At 44.3% G+C, this 18285-nt stretch overlaps 2 protein-coding genes across 2 annotated transcripts in view; one reads left to right on the forward strand and one right to left on the reverse strand.

Annotated features, from left to right (window-relative positions):
• The window catches only part of ZNF488 (zinc finger protein 488), a 14525-nt gene extending 12875 nt beyond the window's left edge, over positions 1-1650 (forward strand). Inside the window, exon 3 of the mRNA XM_019502539.1 lies at positions 251-1650. Coding sequence (XP_019358084.1) covers positions 251-1407 — 1157 coding nt within the window. The 3' untranslated portion in view covers positions 1408-1650. The remainder of the gene's footprint in view (positions 1-250) is intronic.
• Positions 1651-11656: 10006 nt separating this feature from the next.
• Positions 11657-18285, reverse strand: part of RBP3 (retinol binding protein 3) — a 30472-nt gene continuing 23843 nt past the window's right edge. Inside the window, exons 3-4 of the mRNA XM_019502540.1 lie at positions 17563-17705; positions 11657-16112 (exon numbers count right to left, since the gene is read on the reverse strand). Coding sequence (XP_019358085.1) covers positions 15784-16112; positions 17563-17705 — 472 coding nt within the window. The 3' untranslated portion in view covers positions 11657-15783. The remainder of the gene's footprint in view (positions 16113-17562; positions 17706-18285) is intronic.

The raw sequence follows: 18285 nt of genomic DNA on the forward strand, positions 1-18285 counted from the left end.
CAGGGCTGCCACCATCAGTGGCTTCTGCGGGTGGCCCCCCAGATTCAGGAGGCACCAGTCACTCAGGGCACTTTCTATAGTCACATAGGACCTGATTCAGCACTTGTATTAACTTTACAATCATTCAACCCCTACTGAAATCAGTGGAGTTATTCCTGGCTTCTGTTCCCGTTGCTGAGAGCAGTCGGGTCCGATCTGCATCCATGCCTCTGACTGCACAGAACTCACTGCCTGTTGTCTGTTTCCACAGAGCTGAAGTGCCCTGAATGTGACCAGGTCTTTACATGTGAGCATTCGTATCTCTCTCATATCCGGTTCCTCTGCATCCCAGAGAAGAACGCCCCGCTGTGGAGAAACCTCCAGGACCATAAGACTTTGAAAAGCAACATAGCTGAGCAGGCCACAAACTTTCACAGCTTGGTGAGGGACCTGGAGATCAAAATGTCTGCCAAGAAAGATGATGCCCATGGCATAGGCGATAGGAGAACAAAATCAGAAGAGGTGGAAAACAGGAGCAGGAAAACTGTGTTGTTAGAGAAAACCAATAACCTGGGGGAGGAGCACAGCTATGGGGGCAAGGAGGAAGTGGGTGGGGAGCACGTGTTGGGTGGTTCCTTCTGGAAGATCAGTTCAGGGAGGCAGGTGGCTAAGAAGGACAACTCAGAGCAGAAACAGAGTGCTTTTACTGAGGTTAGGAGGACAAAGGACAAGCTGAGGAGTGAGAGAGCTAAGGAACTGGAGCAAGGAGATGGCCTAGTCCAGTATGGAAAGGAGCAGATCCCCAAGGGTGTAGCACTGAACTCTTCTGGTAGTGCTTTCTCCTTTGTGTGGCCCACCAGAGCCCGAGGTGAGCAGAAAAGTGCTTTTAGCAAACCCACCAAGTGTCTAGTGGACAAAGGAGCGGTAAACTCCCCTCATCCCGTGAATGATTCAACAAAGAGCCTGAGGGACCTGTCTAGCTTCCTCACCACCACAGACATCATGTGCTATGGTAATCTTTTGAATTCCAAGTTTTTTGTTGGTGATTTGGGTAACTCTCGGATGCTGCAGACCAGCATTACTCAGAGTGGAGCTTTCTCATACTCCTCAGAACCGTGGCACAAACAAATGGGAGGGCAGTTGCAGAGTACCACCACTTCCTCCTCCTCCTCCTCCTCCTTGACACTCCTGCCTCCCACGTTCACCTCCTTTGGTGTGGCTGCCCAGAACTGGTGTGCCAAATGCAACCTCTCTTTCCGTATGACGTCTGACCTGGTCTTCCACATGCGCTCCCATCATAAAAAAGAATACTCCTCTGCCGAGTCTCAGTGCAAGAGGAGACGTGAAGAGAAGCTAACGTGTCCAATATGCCACGAGTACTTTCGGGAACGCCACCATTTATCAAGGCACATGACCTCTCATAATTAGAGCCATTAGACTGATCCTGCCGAGAGATTGGGTGGGGTGGGGGAAGGGAAAAACATTTTCATTTGTATCATTTTTTGTGTTTAAATTAATTTCTTATTGGAAGCAACTGGTTATAATAATTTATGATAGATTCTTCATGAGAAAGATAAAAGTGTTTACAGGACTCCAAGTGGGTTGTAAGATTTGAAAATGCAACCAAGCCATTGTTGGTCTATTTTTGAGGAAATAAAGGAGTGAAATGAATTGGAAGAGAGTATTAATTTGGGATGAATTTAGGCTCTGCTGTTTGCTTGAAGATGCAAATTGCTGTAGAGGTGAGCAGAATATATCAGTGAGGCATCCTGCCTGCCAGGATCTGGGACTGTCAGCAACAAAAAGGATGAGACTCAAATGTTTAAACTAAAGGAGTAACTTCCTTGTGTGGCTGCTTTAGTGGCTTCCTTTCATCTCATGTGCACTGGCCACCAGAAGGGGACACATGTACTGAAGGTTATACACCCACCCAAAGGGCAATGCACATTTGGTTGTATCAATGGTTTTTAAGCTAGTCCCATGGCTTTTGGAGGGATTTGATATCCAACCTCAGGTAAGAATTTTGTAAATGCCCCCTCTATATAACAGTTTGTCCCAAACTCACAAAAAATATGGTAGAAAATACCAGAGCCAGGTTCTATTTTTGGCTTTGTCACCTCTGAAATGTCTTATTGCAAACCTGGATACAGAAGGAAATGTGGTTCATTCTCACTGTTACTGTACAGGTGCAAGCCCAAGTCCATTATACTCTTGAAATCTAGATTTGTACAAAGATAGCAAGGACTGAATTTGTCTGTGGTGTATTTCTGGATATATTAATGAAGTAGGTAGGGCTTATGTGCCTTCTGTTAAATGGTATCAGACCTGCTCAGCTCTGAGGTAAGGGTTTTCTGCTGCTAGCAGCTGAAAGAAGCTCTTTCACAAAGTGAAGTAAAAATGTAGGAATTTCCTGGGTACAGCTAATCAAGCCAAGTAGTATGTATCTGACATGAGCCAGTGTTCTTTCTGAAGAAACTGCTAAATTCTCTGTAACAGTTATGCCCACAGGGTATAAATGTTTTTTATTTTCAATTTGTTCTCAGTTTATTCTCTGAAATGGGAATTATGGGGAAAAAATCCTATCTCAAGTTTCTGTGGCTGGTCTCATCCATATATTGCATATGTTCAATCCTGCTAAACTTTTGAGCATAATATCCCATACAAAGGGTTCCACAGGTTAATTGAATGTTTAAAAAGAAGTGTCTTCTTCTATTCATTCTGCATGTATTGCCTTCCAATTCTCCGAACAGCCCTTTGCTCTTGTATTATGCTTTCTGTAAAAAGCAGATTCTGATCTGTCTTCTTTATACTGCTTATAAGTCTGAGCACGCACATCTACATGTGCCTACTAATGTGCAATAAAAGCTCTGGAGTTTATTGCTCCAGAGCTTATTGCTGGTGAGCACACATCTGCACATGTGCTCGGGATCGCAGCATGTTGAGCCGGGTGTCACAGGCCAGCTGGGCACTGTGAGTATATCAATTTAGTTGCAGACTTACTGAGCACTACAACTTTATTAGCCACTGGGCTTTTTGGTTCGGGATCGAGGAGGTGATGTTGGGAAGGAAAGCAATGGCAAGTTTCACTTATAAAAAAGAATAAATTTTACTTATAACAACAAAAGATATAGTTTACACGTATGACAGTTAATAAAAAGGTTAAGCTAATAAACATACAACATAACAATACAAGTTAAAATTGACAGTGATAATAAAACAGACAAAGGAATTAACCAAGAGTTCACACTCAGTTAGCAACTTATCAATAGTCCCTCAGTTAGAAGATACACGGTAAGTTGATTTGGTGAAGTCAAACGTTTCTGAACTGGGCTGTCAGAGGGAGAACCGGAGGAAGGTCTCTCAGTCAGGATCTAGTCTTCATTCAAAAATCTGTGGGGCATGGGACAGCAATGACCTTTCTGTTCCGTCCTTCCTTGAGGGTTACTTAACATGTGTGTTCTTTTATATCCTGTTTATGCTAATTTTTTTGTTATATAGCCATTTATAGTGTTACTTTATAGCTGTTATCCCATAGGGTTATAAGGTGTTAGAAATTATTATAATAAGTTAGTGCCCAAGCTTGGGTTTACCCAATAAGTAAATCACACCACATCACTTTGGGGTCTGAGATTAACATGTCCCCACCTAAGTTTAACCTACTATGTTAATTATACTTTGTGATTACATTCATTAATTTTTTATTAACTCTAAGTGAAATTTCATAAATCAGTTACATCTGCAGTTTTAATTCTTAGTTCTGCTTTTTAAAGTTCGTGCTGTCTGAAAATTAGTATAAAAAGCTATATATAAATCTTCTTCCAGACAGACAGGAAACTGCTTCTATAAGCTACTTCAGATACCTTCAAAAAGCAGATTTCTCCTGTTAAAGTTGCTCATTAACCCTTCTGGTTCTGGCCATTACAGCCGGGGCAGAGCAGTCCCAGCTGGCAGAGGCCCCTAGGGGTCAGCCTGCCTGCCCATGGCTGCTCCCCTCAGCTCAAGTTGCTATGGAGGGGCTGGCTAGGGCCAGAGGGTGCTTCAGTGCAGGACTAGCTGGCAGGCAGCCCCTGTACTGAAGCACCCTTGACATTGGCAATGTGTAGGGGGTGCACGCAGGTGTACGTGCACCCCCTGAGATTAGCCACGCACACCCTGGAAGTGCCAGCCACAAAACCAGAAGTGCCCCCCCGCCCCCACCCCGGGTGGCAATCTGGTGCCCCCCCAGACTTAGGAAGCAATAGTCGCCCATGACCCTCATGTCCCAGTCAGCCACGGCAGCACCTACACATGCACTGCAGTGGAGTAATTTAGTTTACTCCAGCCTAATTGGGCTGCATGTGTAGATGCTGAGACATTTACTGTGTAGCTAATTAGTAAACGCCTCATGTAGATGCGCCCAGTATCTTTATCACATTCCCTCTTACTCATCTCACATCTAAAGCAAACAGTCCCAGTCTCTTCAATTTCTATCCATATAGCATATCGTTAGGCCAAAGTTTGCTTCCTTACTCTGAACCCTCTTGGTTTATGTTATAACTGTTCAAAGATGAGAGGACGTGAACTTCACTCAGTCTCCCAGCTAAGGGTCTCCCAGTTACAATATTGTCACTATTGCTTTCCATCTCATTCCTTAAGCTATCCAATGTTTTTTTTTTTTTGACTGCTGATCATTAAGCAGGTGCCTTCACTGAGCTCTCAGCACTGAATCCTAGGTCTGGAACTCACGTACAAGACAGCAACTTGCATGTTTGGACTGGGATGCCACACTGAAATTCATAGTAGTCATGAGAACGTTGACTGCAAAGTCTCAGGTGTCTGTCAATTCATTCCAGTGTATGGTCCTCAGAATCATTTCTTGGGAGATTACCATGAGTCTTGAAATAATTTTTTTTCCCAGAGGATTCTGTTGTTGACTATTAATGCCTGCATATTTTGCATCAGTGTAAAAGAGTGATTTTTCACAGGCCAAAAGCCTTGCTATCTTTACTCCATATAAAGTGATGAAATTATTATATTTGACAGTTTGTGGCTTCTGCTACAGAACCAAGCAAGGAAAAAATGAAGGCTGGGAGGTCCATCAGACTGTAGAATAGGCTTTCAAGGGAAGTGATAGATGTTCCTTCACTGGAATCATTTAAAACTAAACTGAATAAAAGCTTTGAAATACACAGCACAGGAAATAACCCAGCATTAAGCAAAGGGACCAGCTGGTTTTCTCCTAAACTTTTTCATCTCCAATTTTTGTTCCATAAAATATACTGCGTAGGGAATTTATACATGGCAAACATTTTTGAACCAAACCGCTCCATCTGGTTTTGTCTGGAATTTGGCCAGTTTAATGTGAAGGCAAGTGTTCAGAAAGGGCAACAAAGAGCTCAGTGGTGTAACATGTACTGTTAGGGTTATGACTACTATAGGTCTAAACTAAATGGTTAAGATTATGACTGTTAGTGGGTGTGCCTACCCATTCATTATTGCGTCTTTGCTACTGTGCATTAAAAGTAGTACCTCTAATATGAAGTACTAGATAAAGGCTCAGTAGCTGCACTAATGCACAAGAGCAAAGGTGATTTTTTTAGAACAGTCCATTGTGCATTAAGGTGTCCCATGCACACACCCCCCCAGAATGGCCAGGTTGTGACCTCACTTACTCCAAATCAGTTTTGATCAATGTCTTTGAGATCAAAATATTGCCCAACATAAGGAAGGCAAAGAGAGTTGTAGTAAAGTTGTGAAAAAGCATACTTTCATGTAGCTACAAAAAAACTTCATAGATTCTTTAATAACTGAGGGCTTGATCACATGGTTGTATATTTTACCCTGGAAGAAGGCAACAACAGTAGCAGTAGCATAATGCTCCCTATGACTCTATTTGGTATTGTGTCTATACCAGCATCAAAGGCCTAATTATCCAGGGTACTATTCATAGGATGTCATATACACCAGCACAAAACATGACCAGATCCATCTGGTAGCATTTTACATCAGCCTTGCACAGAAGTAAATGATTGAGTGAGAAAAAATCATCTACAGAAAGCAGGGAAACATACACTGGGAGTGTCTACATGAGATGTTTACTGTGCAGTAGACTGATTAGTTGAGCAGTAGATGTCTCAGCATCTATATGTGTGCCTCTATGGGCCTTCATACATGCCACAACATTGGCCTTTAAGGTGGCTTAAAAGGCCTTTTGCCCTTTAATGGAGTTGTTGTTTGTATGTTCGGTGGTGTATTCCACTGTAAATGACTTTGGTACATAGCAAGATGAAACACCACTGAGGTGTTTTAGTTTGCTACCTAACAAAGTGCAACAGTGCAGGGAGCACTGGAAACTGATGTGCTTGGGGCTAGGTGGGCCCTGCACAGGTCAGGGGCAGTGGGGCCCAGTGGCAGCCTGTGCAGGCAGGCTCCGTTACAGAAAAAAACAACGGAGAGCCTGATAGGGCTGTGCGAAACGGAAGTGTTTTGTTTTGACCAGTGTTTTGACATTTTGATAGAACAGTGTTTCATTTCAACTTTTGTTTTGAGTTGAAACGGCTGTTCCATTTTGTTCTGTCGAAACCTTTTGCTGTTTCGACCCTCTTTCAATGTTTCATCCATAGGATATAATGGGGAAGGTCGAAAAAGGCTATAACTTTGTCATTTCTGTCCAGATTTGGATGAAACTTGCAGGAATGGTATCCCCTTCTGAGGGCATGATGTGTGCTGTGTTTCAAGAAGATAGGAGCAGGGAGTTCAGAGAAACTGCACCCCAAAATTCTGAAAGCAAAACTTGTGTCACGTGTATATCTTAAGTCACAGTGGGGTCAAAACTGCAGGGCTGGTAGCCCCTGGTGAGGCCACAAATCCCACCAAGTTTCAAGGTGATAGGTGCAGGGGTTTGGGGGGGAACTGCACCTCAAGCTGCTGACAGGCAAAATTCGTGATATAGGTGTGTTAAGGCTTAGCAGGCCGAAAACTGCAGGGGTTGTGGCCCCTGCTGAGTCCATGAAGCCTGCCAAGTTGCAAGGAGATAAGTGCAGGGGTTTGGGGGAAACTGCACCTCAAGCTGCAGACAAGCAAAACTCGTGACATTGGTGCTTGTGCAACTGTGTCTGTCCTGGGGCACTGGGGGTGGGGGGGGGCAGGCAGGGGGAGACTACTGCAGACCTGGCTGCTAAGCTACTGTGCTACCAGTTACCAATCAGTAATGATTCACTCAGGGACCAGCTCAATACACAGTACCTAGCTACTACATAACGACTTAACGATAATGGATTAACACCTACAAAACTACAGACTAAGGAGAGGAAATAATCAAAGCAGGAAATCAACTTTCCCAAGACAGACACAGTTAGTTGCACAAGGACCCATGTCACGAGTTTTGTCTGTCAGCAGCTAGGGGTGCAGGGCCCCAGAACCCCCCTGCACCGATCTCCTCGACAGCTGGCAAGCTTCATGGCAGCAGCCAGGGCTAGAGGCCTGCAGCTTTCACCCTGCCGTGCCTTAACACACACAGTGTCACCCATGTCATGGGTGTTGCTTGTCCACAGCTTGAGGTGCAGTTTCCTCCAAACCCCTGTACTTATCTCCTTGAAACTTGGAAGTCTTTGTGGCCTCACCAGGGGCAGTCTTGACCCTGCTGTGGCTTAAGACATACACGTGACATGAGTTTTGCTTTCAGTATTTTGGGGTGCAGTTTATCCAAACCCCCTGCACCTATTTCCTTGAAACGTGGCAGGCTCTGTAGCCTCAGCAGGGCCTAGCATTCCTGTAGTTTTGACCCTGTTGTGGCTTAACACATACATGACACAATTTTGGCTCTCAGGATTTTGGAGTGCAGTTTGTCCAAACTCCCTGCAACTATCTTCTTGAAACTTGGCATGCATCATGCCCTCAGAAGGGGCTATCATTTCTGCAAGTTTCATCCAAATCTGTCCAGAAATGACAAAGTTATAGGCTGTATTGATCTTCCCATTATAGTCTACGGGCGAAAGGGCATTGAAACAGCGAAACATTTCAACGTGCCTCATTTTGTTTTGAGGCTGTTTCGACCATATCCGTTTCATTTCGATTTTGCTGTTTTGACCTCAAAACAGGTTGAAACAAAACTGCTGGCGAAATTTCGCACAGCCCTAAAGCCTGATCTTTTTTTTTTCTCCCCATAGCCTGCCTGCCTGAGCTGTGCAGGGGCCTAGTGCTTCCCTCTGTGGCTGCAGGGGGCAGTGCTTCCCTCCATGGTTGCGGCACCCTCCGGGACTGCCCGGGTCAGGTGCCAGCACGTGAGGGTGCCACCGTCTGGCAACTCACAACCCTGTCTGCTGCTGAAGAGGCAGGTAAGGATCAGGCCCCCACTTTTGTGTACATGCTATGAGGGTTTAGTTTGGTTTAATTCTTGCTAAATTGAAGTAGTGTTTTTAAAAACCCACTGTTTCTAGAGAACTAAACTGAATTAAACCCCTGTGGCATGTACAAGCAGCCTATTAGGCTGAAGTAAACTAATTTACAGTAGTGCAAGTGCAGATGCTGCCCTGGTTAGTTGGGGCACAAGGGTGCTTTAGTGTGGGATCTGCCTGCTGGCTAGCCCTGTGCTGAAGCTTCCTTGTCCAGGCCAGGTCCTCTACAACATGTTGAGCAGGGTGGTGTAGCCCCAGACTGGCAGGCTGACATCCTGGACCCTTGCCAGCTAGGGCTGCTCCACCCCAGCTCAACGTGTTGCAGTCCTGGGCCCAGAGCCTCTGAGTTTATTGCTTCTGGGTGCATGTTCAAACAGTGTGGCTGGGAGCAATAAACTACAGATTTTATTGCTTTCCATTAATTGCACATCTGGACACATCTACTGCATTATATATACCACCTGCCACAGTGTGTAGAATCTGTGAGCGTGAAGGTCTCCGATTCATTAACCAAACAGTGGAAACATTGCTTGCCTAACCATGGAAGCAAGAGGGCAGGCAGAGAAATCCCTGGCAGCTGTTCTTGATAAGTTATGTGATGAGGTAGTTTTGCTTGGAAGGAAAAGTCAGATTTTAACCAGCTCTGCATGGGAGTACCTTAGCCACAGATTTTCAGTAACTGTGTTGACAAGCACGATTTGAAATGCCCTAGATGAACAAGTCAACAACAGAATCAGATCTAAATAGTAGTAGAACTGACTCACAACCCAGGAAAGAGGGAGACAGGAGAGATTTTAGGTTTTATTCTTTTCCCACCTCTACAGTCAAAGCAGGATTGAAAGCAAGATTCTCACATGCAAGAATCCTGAAATGTCTTCATATACCTTTGGAAGCACACAGAATTCAGACTTTCACTATATTGACCGTGCTCATTTGTGATGGTCAGTTGCTAAGCGTGTGTTCAAGTATATACTAAAGTACTTTCTTGAACTAAGGTTCAGATGAATACATACCCACAGGCAGTGGCGATGCATAGTGGGTGCACCGGGGTGCATGTGAACCCCCTGAGAGTGCTGGTATACCCCCTGACTGGCCACGCTCTCCGCTTAGGCAATGTGGGGGGAGGCAGGCAGGAGCACTAGTGCCCCCCTGCAAGCACCAGCCAATTGCTACAGCCACTCCCAGAAGCAGCCGCAGCGATTGGCCATCGTGGGATCGGCCGTGGGGCTCCCCCCGCCATGGGCAGTATAATCAGCTGGGGGGACCCCCCCCAGTTGGCAGGATTGGCCATGTGCCCCCAGTCAGTGGGACTGGTTGGGGGGGGGGCACCAGTTGCCCATGCCCACAGGCTGGGTTAACACTCACTGGTCCAAATTCTGTTGCTAGTTACAGTGTGCTGACATTACAGTAACAAAGAGCACAGACAGACCACAGAATGTGAACTCCCAGTATGAAAAATGAGCTTTCATGCAAGACTCCCAGTGCAGCAGATACTTAACTGAGCATCTCAGAGTTTAATTGTCCAGTGTGACTTCTCAGGAACAGATGGGATTTTATTTCTATATAGAGCCAAGCGTGGCTGGAAATGAGGAAGCCTAATGAGACAAAGAAAACCAAGTGTCCTACAAATGAGTCACCCTCAAAGTATTTTTATTTCATGTTTATAAGTCTGAACATTTAATCTGGTACAGATGAAAGGAAATCCTGCTGGGACTCCTTTGCGACTGAGGGGGTTGGTGGGAAGCAAGGACTCAGGGAGGGCATTTACAACTCAATTCAGTCCAATACCACACTGTGCATTGACTCCGGGGAGGAATGTGGTTTTTTTTTATGAGCAGAAATGCCTGCTTTTATACAAGAGAAGAAAAACAGCAACAACAAGGGAAGGATTTTTTTAAAGTAAAGATGAGGCTTTGATTGAAAGACAGCCAATGTGGATTTGATTCCAGCCTCTACTGCTAACTGCCTGTGAAGTTTTGGTCAAGTCATTTATGCTCTCTGTTTCCAGCCAATAAAATGGGAAGTTATGTGGGTTGGTGGTTTAGCTAGTGTTTCTGTGAAGTGAGACCCTGCATGGGAAGTGTTTCAGGAGGTCAGACTAAGATGGTAGTTGCAACTTTGTCAAGGAGGACTTGTGCCAAATTCACTATACCCTACTGGAGCATATATGAGCCCATCACAGCCCATAAAATAAGTGGTTGCTGCCCTGTGAACTCCTGAAAGGGACAGAGAGACAATTCTTTGTAGCTCCAGATTCCAACACCTTCATTTTCTCCATGAATGGAGTGTGGGTGGCATTAGCTCCCATGGAGTTTGAGAACTCATAGTTGGAGGTCAGTAAGTTCAAGAAGATCTCCTTCCCAACAACATCTGTTGGTGAAAGGGGATCTCGGAAGGCCTTGGGGGCTCATTTCTGTCCCCATTAGCTATTTCAGCCTCGTGAGTCCCTATTGTCTGCTTACAAAACTGCTAAATGATTCTGATTTGGGAAACTGAGGCAACCCCAGTCACAGGTTTCTCTGGAGGATTTGGCTTGTTTGGAATCATTGAGTTAGTGGGTGGCAGAGCTGGAGTCGGCTGCCTGACCTTCCATGATCTTTCCCCATAGTAGTCCACAGATTTGACTGCAGTGTGCTCGGACAAACCTGGGGCCATCCCTACCCATCCTGCCATAGTATCTCTATTCCTCAGCTGGGGACAGCTGCATGGACTCCACTAGAGCAGTTCTGATTGACACCTGCTAGAGATCCATCCTTTTGTAACAGACCAGGCCATAGGTAGTTAGGGTGGTTCACCTGGATGACAAGGGGAGGGTCCAAAAGGCAATGTTCAGAGCCAAGGGCTGTAGGAACCAGAGTCAGGAGCTGAGACTGAGGAACTAAAGTCAGGAGTCAAAAGGTCAAGGAGGAAAGCCAGAAACCAGGGGTGTGCAAAGAGCACCAACCAAAAAGCCCCAACAAAGAAGTCAGACATAGCTGTCTTTGGCTAGAAAGCTTGCTGTGATCTATTCTGGATTTATACAGGCCTGTGTGAGTGGGACCCTCCTTCCTATTGCCCCAGGGGATGACTCAGCCAAGTCCTTATCTCCAGCTGGGGCCTTGAGCTGAACCCTCCTCAGCTGGGCTCAGACTCATTATACCCTTGACCTCATGCAATGGCTCCATGGGCTTCCATGCTTCTTTTCTTACTCCCAGGCTGCATCCTTTCCTCCCCAGTTTGCCCCACTCTCTCCTTTTCCTTCCCACATTTCTTCCCCTTTCTTTTTTTTAACCTTTTCTTCTCTTCCTCCCTTTCTCCCTGCCTTTCTGTCTGTCTCTTATACCTGCGCTAAACTTCCCTTATTCTTGAACTGCCCACTCTGCTGAGCTTGCCTTTTCCTTTCTGAGTCAGTCTCCTTGACTTTTTCGTTTCTCTCCATGTTGTCCCTTCTCCTCATTCTGCTCTTTCATTTCTCTCACTCACCCTTATCCACTCCTTTCATTCCTCTTCCATTTACCTTGTTTCATCTGTCTCTGCCTGATCTCTACCTCCTCTAGCATTCAGACCTCTGCTTGGGGCATTTATGAATGGAGGTGGAGTCATGCATCCTAGGATATCTATCCCTGTTCGGGACAGTGTCCTGTTTCTAGACCTTCACAGTTCTGGAGCCATTAGGTGAGGCACTGGCAACAGTGCCAGCATTCAGGGGTATAACTTTCACATTTGGTGTCCTGGGAAAAACTTTCCCAGTGGCGTGTTGCTGGGTATGAGAGAGCAGGGGGAGAGGGAGGGTGAAGGAAGGTCTTACCTTTCCTGAAAACTCAATGATTCCTACAGCTCCTGCTCTGTCCTGTGTGTCCTGCACCTAGCTCCTATGGCCAGGCAGCACAGGGCTGCTCCTGATATGGCAAAGAGTCCAGTGGATGGGGGTGCCATTCCAATGCACCCTCTAAGTTAGTGCCCAGGGCTAGTGCCCCTCTCATCCCCACAATTTACACCACTGGCAGCATTATTTTTTATGCCTGTGCATGACAGTCTTTTAGCTACCCTCCTGGGCAGTCATAGCTTGAATCCATTTTCATGGGATGCCCATGTTTGTTTGCTGTGTTGATTTCAATTTGTTTGGGCTCTGACAACTCCCAGCTTTGGTCTCTGCACCCAGAGCTCATCTTCACTTCTAACATTGGAACAGTGGTCCAGCTGGCTCAGTATCCTGCCTTCTGCTTCAGATCTATCACAGGAAGGTGGAAGGACCCTGCTGGAGGCAGCTTCAGGATACCTGTCTAGAAGAAGACTCCTAACCCCTCAACAGCTACATGTTATCATCAGCTCTAGTGAGGGAAGGTTTAGATCCCATCCCAAGCTCTCAGTTAGCATAATGACGTCCCTAGAATTGTCTGAATCCTGCTGAACCCTTTTGGAAACCTGCTAAACCCTCCGTTCAGTTTCATTGTACTTGTGTCATAACACAGAGGAAATAGAGAAGCTAGGTCAGTAGACTATCTCTTTCCTTAATTTGAAAGCTTTTGTTGGGTTCTTTCTTATCTATCTCCTCCTCAAAGTAAGCAGTCCCAGTCCTTTCAGTCTCTTGTAATAAGAGAGGTTTCCATGACTCTGGTCTTGCTTGTCTAGAAATCAGATCATATAGAAACACCACCTTGAAGTTCTGTTAACTGGGATGATGGTAAATATGACTTAATAGGAACAAACTGTATTTGAACTTCATGTCAGTTACTGAATCACTGTAATTTCAATAGAGTTTAATCAGGACTAGCTGATGTGATACTTAAGAATAGTATCTGTTTACACCGCACATTATTGTGTTTGACAACATCTTAGTTAACACAACTCTTCAAGGTCATGATCTAACTTCTGAGTGAAGAAAACTCTCATAGGATTTGCTAGATCTGATCAAATTACTTGTTGCAAATAGACTAGCCAGAAAAATCATCCTTTTTGTTTCTTTTTTCCAAATGGATTCCTGCTACTATAAACAAATCTAGTATTCAGAAGCATTCAATATGTAGTCAATGAGAGCAAATTTCAGACCACATGTGCACTGACTGCAATTACTCAGTATTGCTTCTGTGTGATTAGCCATCTTGGTCAAATGGTATAATTTCTGGTTCCTGATTGATTGACTGACTTTGACTTGCCAATGACAAACAGCAAATAATATTGTTCATACACGAAAGCTTTTGTGCAAATGTGCTTAGAAAAAATAAAAGCAAGGTTAGGCCACTTATATATTGAAGGGGAGCTTTAAAAATCTAGTACTTAAAATATGTTTATTCTGTTTATTATTAATTCACTGACAGATGTGGCCTTTTATGGATTTAGTACTTTTAATGCTCATCATTTATATAGCACTTTGGATAGACAGAGTCCTGCATAAACCTAAATTCATCCAAATATTCCCCCAAAGCACTAAAAAACTTAATACTGGGCCAGTGCATGAGAGTCTGAAAATGAAAATGAACAGCATGGAAAGTGTGAACAATTTAATTTCACTGACCCAGCTGAGTGAAACTTGAAATATAAACACATTGCAGAAATGACAGATAGTTGTCTGATTGTTAACATTCCTTCCATGTGAATACTGAGAGTCTTTGAAATCAGGTGTTTAAACAGAGGATACATATTTTTAAAATCTTCACAGTAAACACCCCCCCAAAACCTACAACTTACAACTGCTCTGAACTGTAGTTAACTCTTCTTTTGGGCATCCTGTGTGTTGGGGAGTTCTGGATTTGCAGCTCCAGAAATACCAGGATACTGGGCACTGGCTGGTAAGCTGACAAGTTGGCTATCTTTGAGCCTCTTTGATCTAAGGGGCAAATGGAAGTGAAACTAATTTAGTTGCTCCAGTTTGGAAAACAAGCCTTTATAGCTATTTTCATTCCTCTTCAGGACATGGGGAGATGAAAATATATCATTTTCCAAAGTACAAAAGAAATGCATATCTTACACTTGAATAAATGCCAACATAACTGGGAAGTTTGCAATTCTTAAGCATATAGGACTGGGATATTTCAGCGGGGAATTAGGAAAGTATGAGGATTCAGGAGCTAGGTCCAATAAGAGGCTTAGGAGACTGAAGGTTTGGGTCTGTAGCTCCCAGCTTTCTGCCCGCTGCAAACGGTGCCTGCCCTCTGCAGTGAAATCCAGCACGTTCCAGGCCTCCAGCACATTGTTCAGAGATTGTGTTCCCAAGGAGGATGAAGCTTCACATGCCCTGCCCACCCAAGTCCATGGGCACAATTATAACTGGAAATATATCAATAAGGCTGTTCCAGGCTTGCCTCCAGTGTCTATTCTCAGGCCTGCGAGAAACTGGGTGCAGAGGAGAAGCCCAAAGCAGCCCTAGGTCTTGAATGTGCCCATGGATTCAGGTAGATAGGGAGTGACTAGGAAGTGCCTGGGCCCATCCTTGATGGGACCTGCTGCTGCAGTGCTATAGACAAGCAACCAGGTACCTCAGAATGGGGTAAAAAATAGCCACTATAGGGGCTGCCTAGAGCTGGTCAATAGGAAATCTGTCCCTCTCTATAGTGTAGGTGCCTCACTTAGGACTATAAGGAGGAACATCTGTCTATTCCGGATCCTCCCTTTGAATTGAAAGGTACCTATAACATTTCTTTGAAAGAAGTGAGTACTTGCAAGGACTGTTTAATGTAAAATATGGACACAGCATTGGGAAGCAGGGACCAAAAACCATGGCTTTCCCCTTGCAGATGAGTACTGTAACCACTAGACTAGTCAGGGTCTTTTTCTTTGTCTTTCTCTGACTCAATGTACCTAGGATTCTTGTGTTTCCAGTAACCCTGCTTCAATATGAGGGGCAAAACGTGCCTTGGCAAACCAGAGTAGTTTATACATCCCATGCTTACCAGGGAGCCAAAGGTAAAGGTTAGAACCCCGTTATGCTAGGGAAAGAAATTAAACCCAGTTTTCCTCTTCCAGGGGTGTGCTCTAACCACTAGACTTTGATATCAAAGATGAGAGCCACTGCTTGCCATGTCATAAAAGAAAGCAGTTGCTCTTCATGGGAGCCTCTTGTTAGTGAGAGTTAAATGGGCTCTGAAAACACCTACTAGATTTGGACTTAAGTGGAAGAATGCTTACTTTTGGGAACCTGATCAGGGGTATATGTGAATCCAAATGGTAGCTGCTCGGACTGTGGCAGTTATGGGTATGACCAGAGGCACAGGTCTGGTCACCTGGAGAATTTTAAGGTAAAAAATTAAGGCGCCTATGAAGTCAGGGGGCAGCTAAGCTAGGGTTGTTTGGATCATAATTTTGCACTTAGGTTCCTACCTTCCACATAAGTCCTGCTTTAGGCATCTAAGTCCTTTACTGGTTCTAGCCACTGGGTGTCTAATTCTCTCAGGCTTCTTAAAAAAGTTGCAATCTAGTTCTCTCATACTGGATGCTCTCTGCATTAACCAGTCTACCTGGAGCTGTGTAGATGAGTTTTAAGCATTTCCTTTGCTTTGATAAGAGCTATTTCTGCTGGTACCTCCATGTGTGGAGGCACCCCTCTCCCCTCCCAAGAGATGCCATCAGTGGAGATGACTGATCTGGATGTGGGGATGGTGATGTAGAGGTTGGTGTCATCCACATGATATGTCTGGGGGGGATGGCACCCACCACTGGTCATTTCTCCAATGATGTAAGCTCTGCCCAGTCTTTTCATGATATGGACAAACTCCTCTGCAGCCCCAGTAGTCACAGCACTGGTGAGGATTACCAAACCCTTCTGTGAGCCATATCTCTCACCTGCAAGAGACAAGATAAGACAGTGTTAAGCACATCTACATTTAAAGGTCCACTTGGATCATAGAATAGCGTGAAAAGAACAGAGGCAGACTGTATTTCCATCCCCTCTGTTATTAATGCCTGAAAGAATCCTGACTTACTTTCCAGCTGCAATGGCTGGAATTTGCTTTTTCCAATAAACAGCTTGTGCATTGTAAACAGTCTGGTCATTATCATTGATGTTGCTACATCAGTTTCACTTCCTGCCTCTCTTGTAGTAACAAGTTCTGGACATATTTGAACTTTGAATTGAAATGGTTTTCCATGCAATTACAATGGAGAAGTTCAGTTTAGCTTTGGTTTTACCCAAAATCCCCTTACTGAAAATCTATAGCTGGGGTCTGGACTGACTTGATTGTTTCCCTTACTTAACCAACAAGGAACGGTAGTTTTTCTCATAATTTCACATTCAACGTAACATTTTGCTGGGGCCTGAGCTGTTTGTTTTTTTTAAATCAGGCCTTCTGTATCATAGAGTAACCTGAGCACTTGGGAAGTTCATCCTATGCCTCTGTAATAATATCCTTGGAGTCTGTCCATCATATGGACCAATGGTGTGAGAGTTAACTATAATTTTAACTTGTAAGAAGGGGCCCAACATCACACGAGGGACCTTTCACAGAATTAATTTTCACAACAACTTTAAAAGGATATTTTTTTTTTTACTGACAAGTTATGGGCCATTAGAAGATGCTGTCTAAAGCAGATATATAATACAGAGCTTGATCCAAATCTCCCTGAAGCCCATTCTCTTTGAGGGGATTTGGATTGTGGCTATAATAATTCTATTCTCTTAGCACATCCAAACTTTAACTATCTATGGTGACTACACCGGGGGAGTGTGCCACTATGGCAAAGTAACTGCCGATCACATGCAGACCCATGTGATCATTGCATCACCATAGCGCACTGTATGGTGATGTAGCATGTCACTGCGTCATCGCAGAGCAGGGGCAGGCAAAATGTGGCCCACCAGACCATTCTATCCGGCCTGCGGGGCCCCTAAAAAATTTTAAAAATTAATATTTATCTGCCCCTGGCAGCCTGTCATGAGGCCCTCAATGACTTGCCAAAACTCAGTCAGCGGCCCTCTGCCCGAAATAATTGCCCGCCTCTGTCACAGAGCAACATGTAGACACGCCCACTATACCATGGACACTAGGGGAATGGAGGTAGTGCAGGGTCTCACAGATCTGGGCCACAAGCAAATTTGCAGAATATCTAGTTTTCCTCTGATGCTTTTTCCTTGTATAGGTTTAGCTGTTGGCTTCAGGTGTTTTCAGCAGGAAAAATGTAGTCTCTGATGGATGGCTATGGATTGAGCACTCCATTTGCCTAGGAAATTCACAAGAGGCTACAATCATACATACCTAAAAGTAAAAGTTATTATGAAGTGTGGTTGCCATCTCACCTGTGAGCTGTGACTGGGTCCAGATCTCATTTACTGAGTCAGTGGGTCTGTTGTAAACCTTGTCCAGAAGAACTCGGTGCCCTTCATCAAAGAAGTAAGAGCACAGGCCTGGTATGGAGGTGGTAGGGCCTCCAATATTGAATCTGTGTAAACAAGAAAAGAATCCAGGGCATAATTGACCATTTGTAGCAAACAGTGTAATTATCTTCCTTATCTCTCTCTAACTCCCAAGTTCTGCTGTTTTATAGCATCTCCAAAAAAATGGTTCAGACCTAAGGTCTTATATCTGTATATTACGTTCTCCCTCACAGTATTTGCAATCCTAGCATTATAGAACTGAACTCCTGCTGGAAAACCTGATACTGTTATTGCTCACAAACTGGTTAGAAATGAAAAATTAAAGCTATTTTCTTGGATCAACATGGTGAAAAAAACCCCAGAAAATAAATCAGAAGAGATAGTTAGAGACATATTAGATTCTTGAAGTTCTTTTATTTTTTAATAACGTACAGTTATTACTAACATAAGTAATGGAATTTAAAAAGCTGAGCCAATACACTTAGACTTTGCTATTAATGTTTAGGCAATTAATTTTCATTTAGGGGCACAAAAATAAGTGTCTGAGTGAAGAGGCATTGAGAATCTACATCTCCCAACAAAGCCAGTGAAAGTGGTCACCACTTTCTAACCTCAAGTGATTTCTTTTTGTGTCCAGTAGTTGAT

The sequence above is a fragment of the Gavialis gangeticus genome, unplaced genomic scaffold (genome assembly GCF_001723915.1).
Source record: "Gavialis gangeticus isolate Ggan-Ray unplaced genomic scaffold, GavGan_comp1, whole genome shotgun sequence".
NCBI lineage: Eukaryota > Metazoa > Chordata > Crocodylia > Gavialidae > Gavialis > Gavialis gangeticus.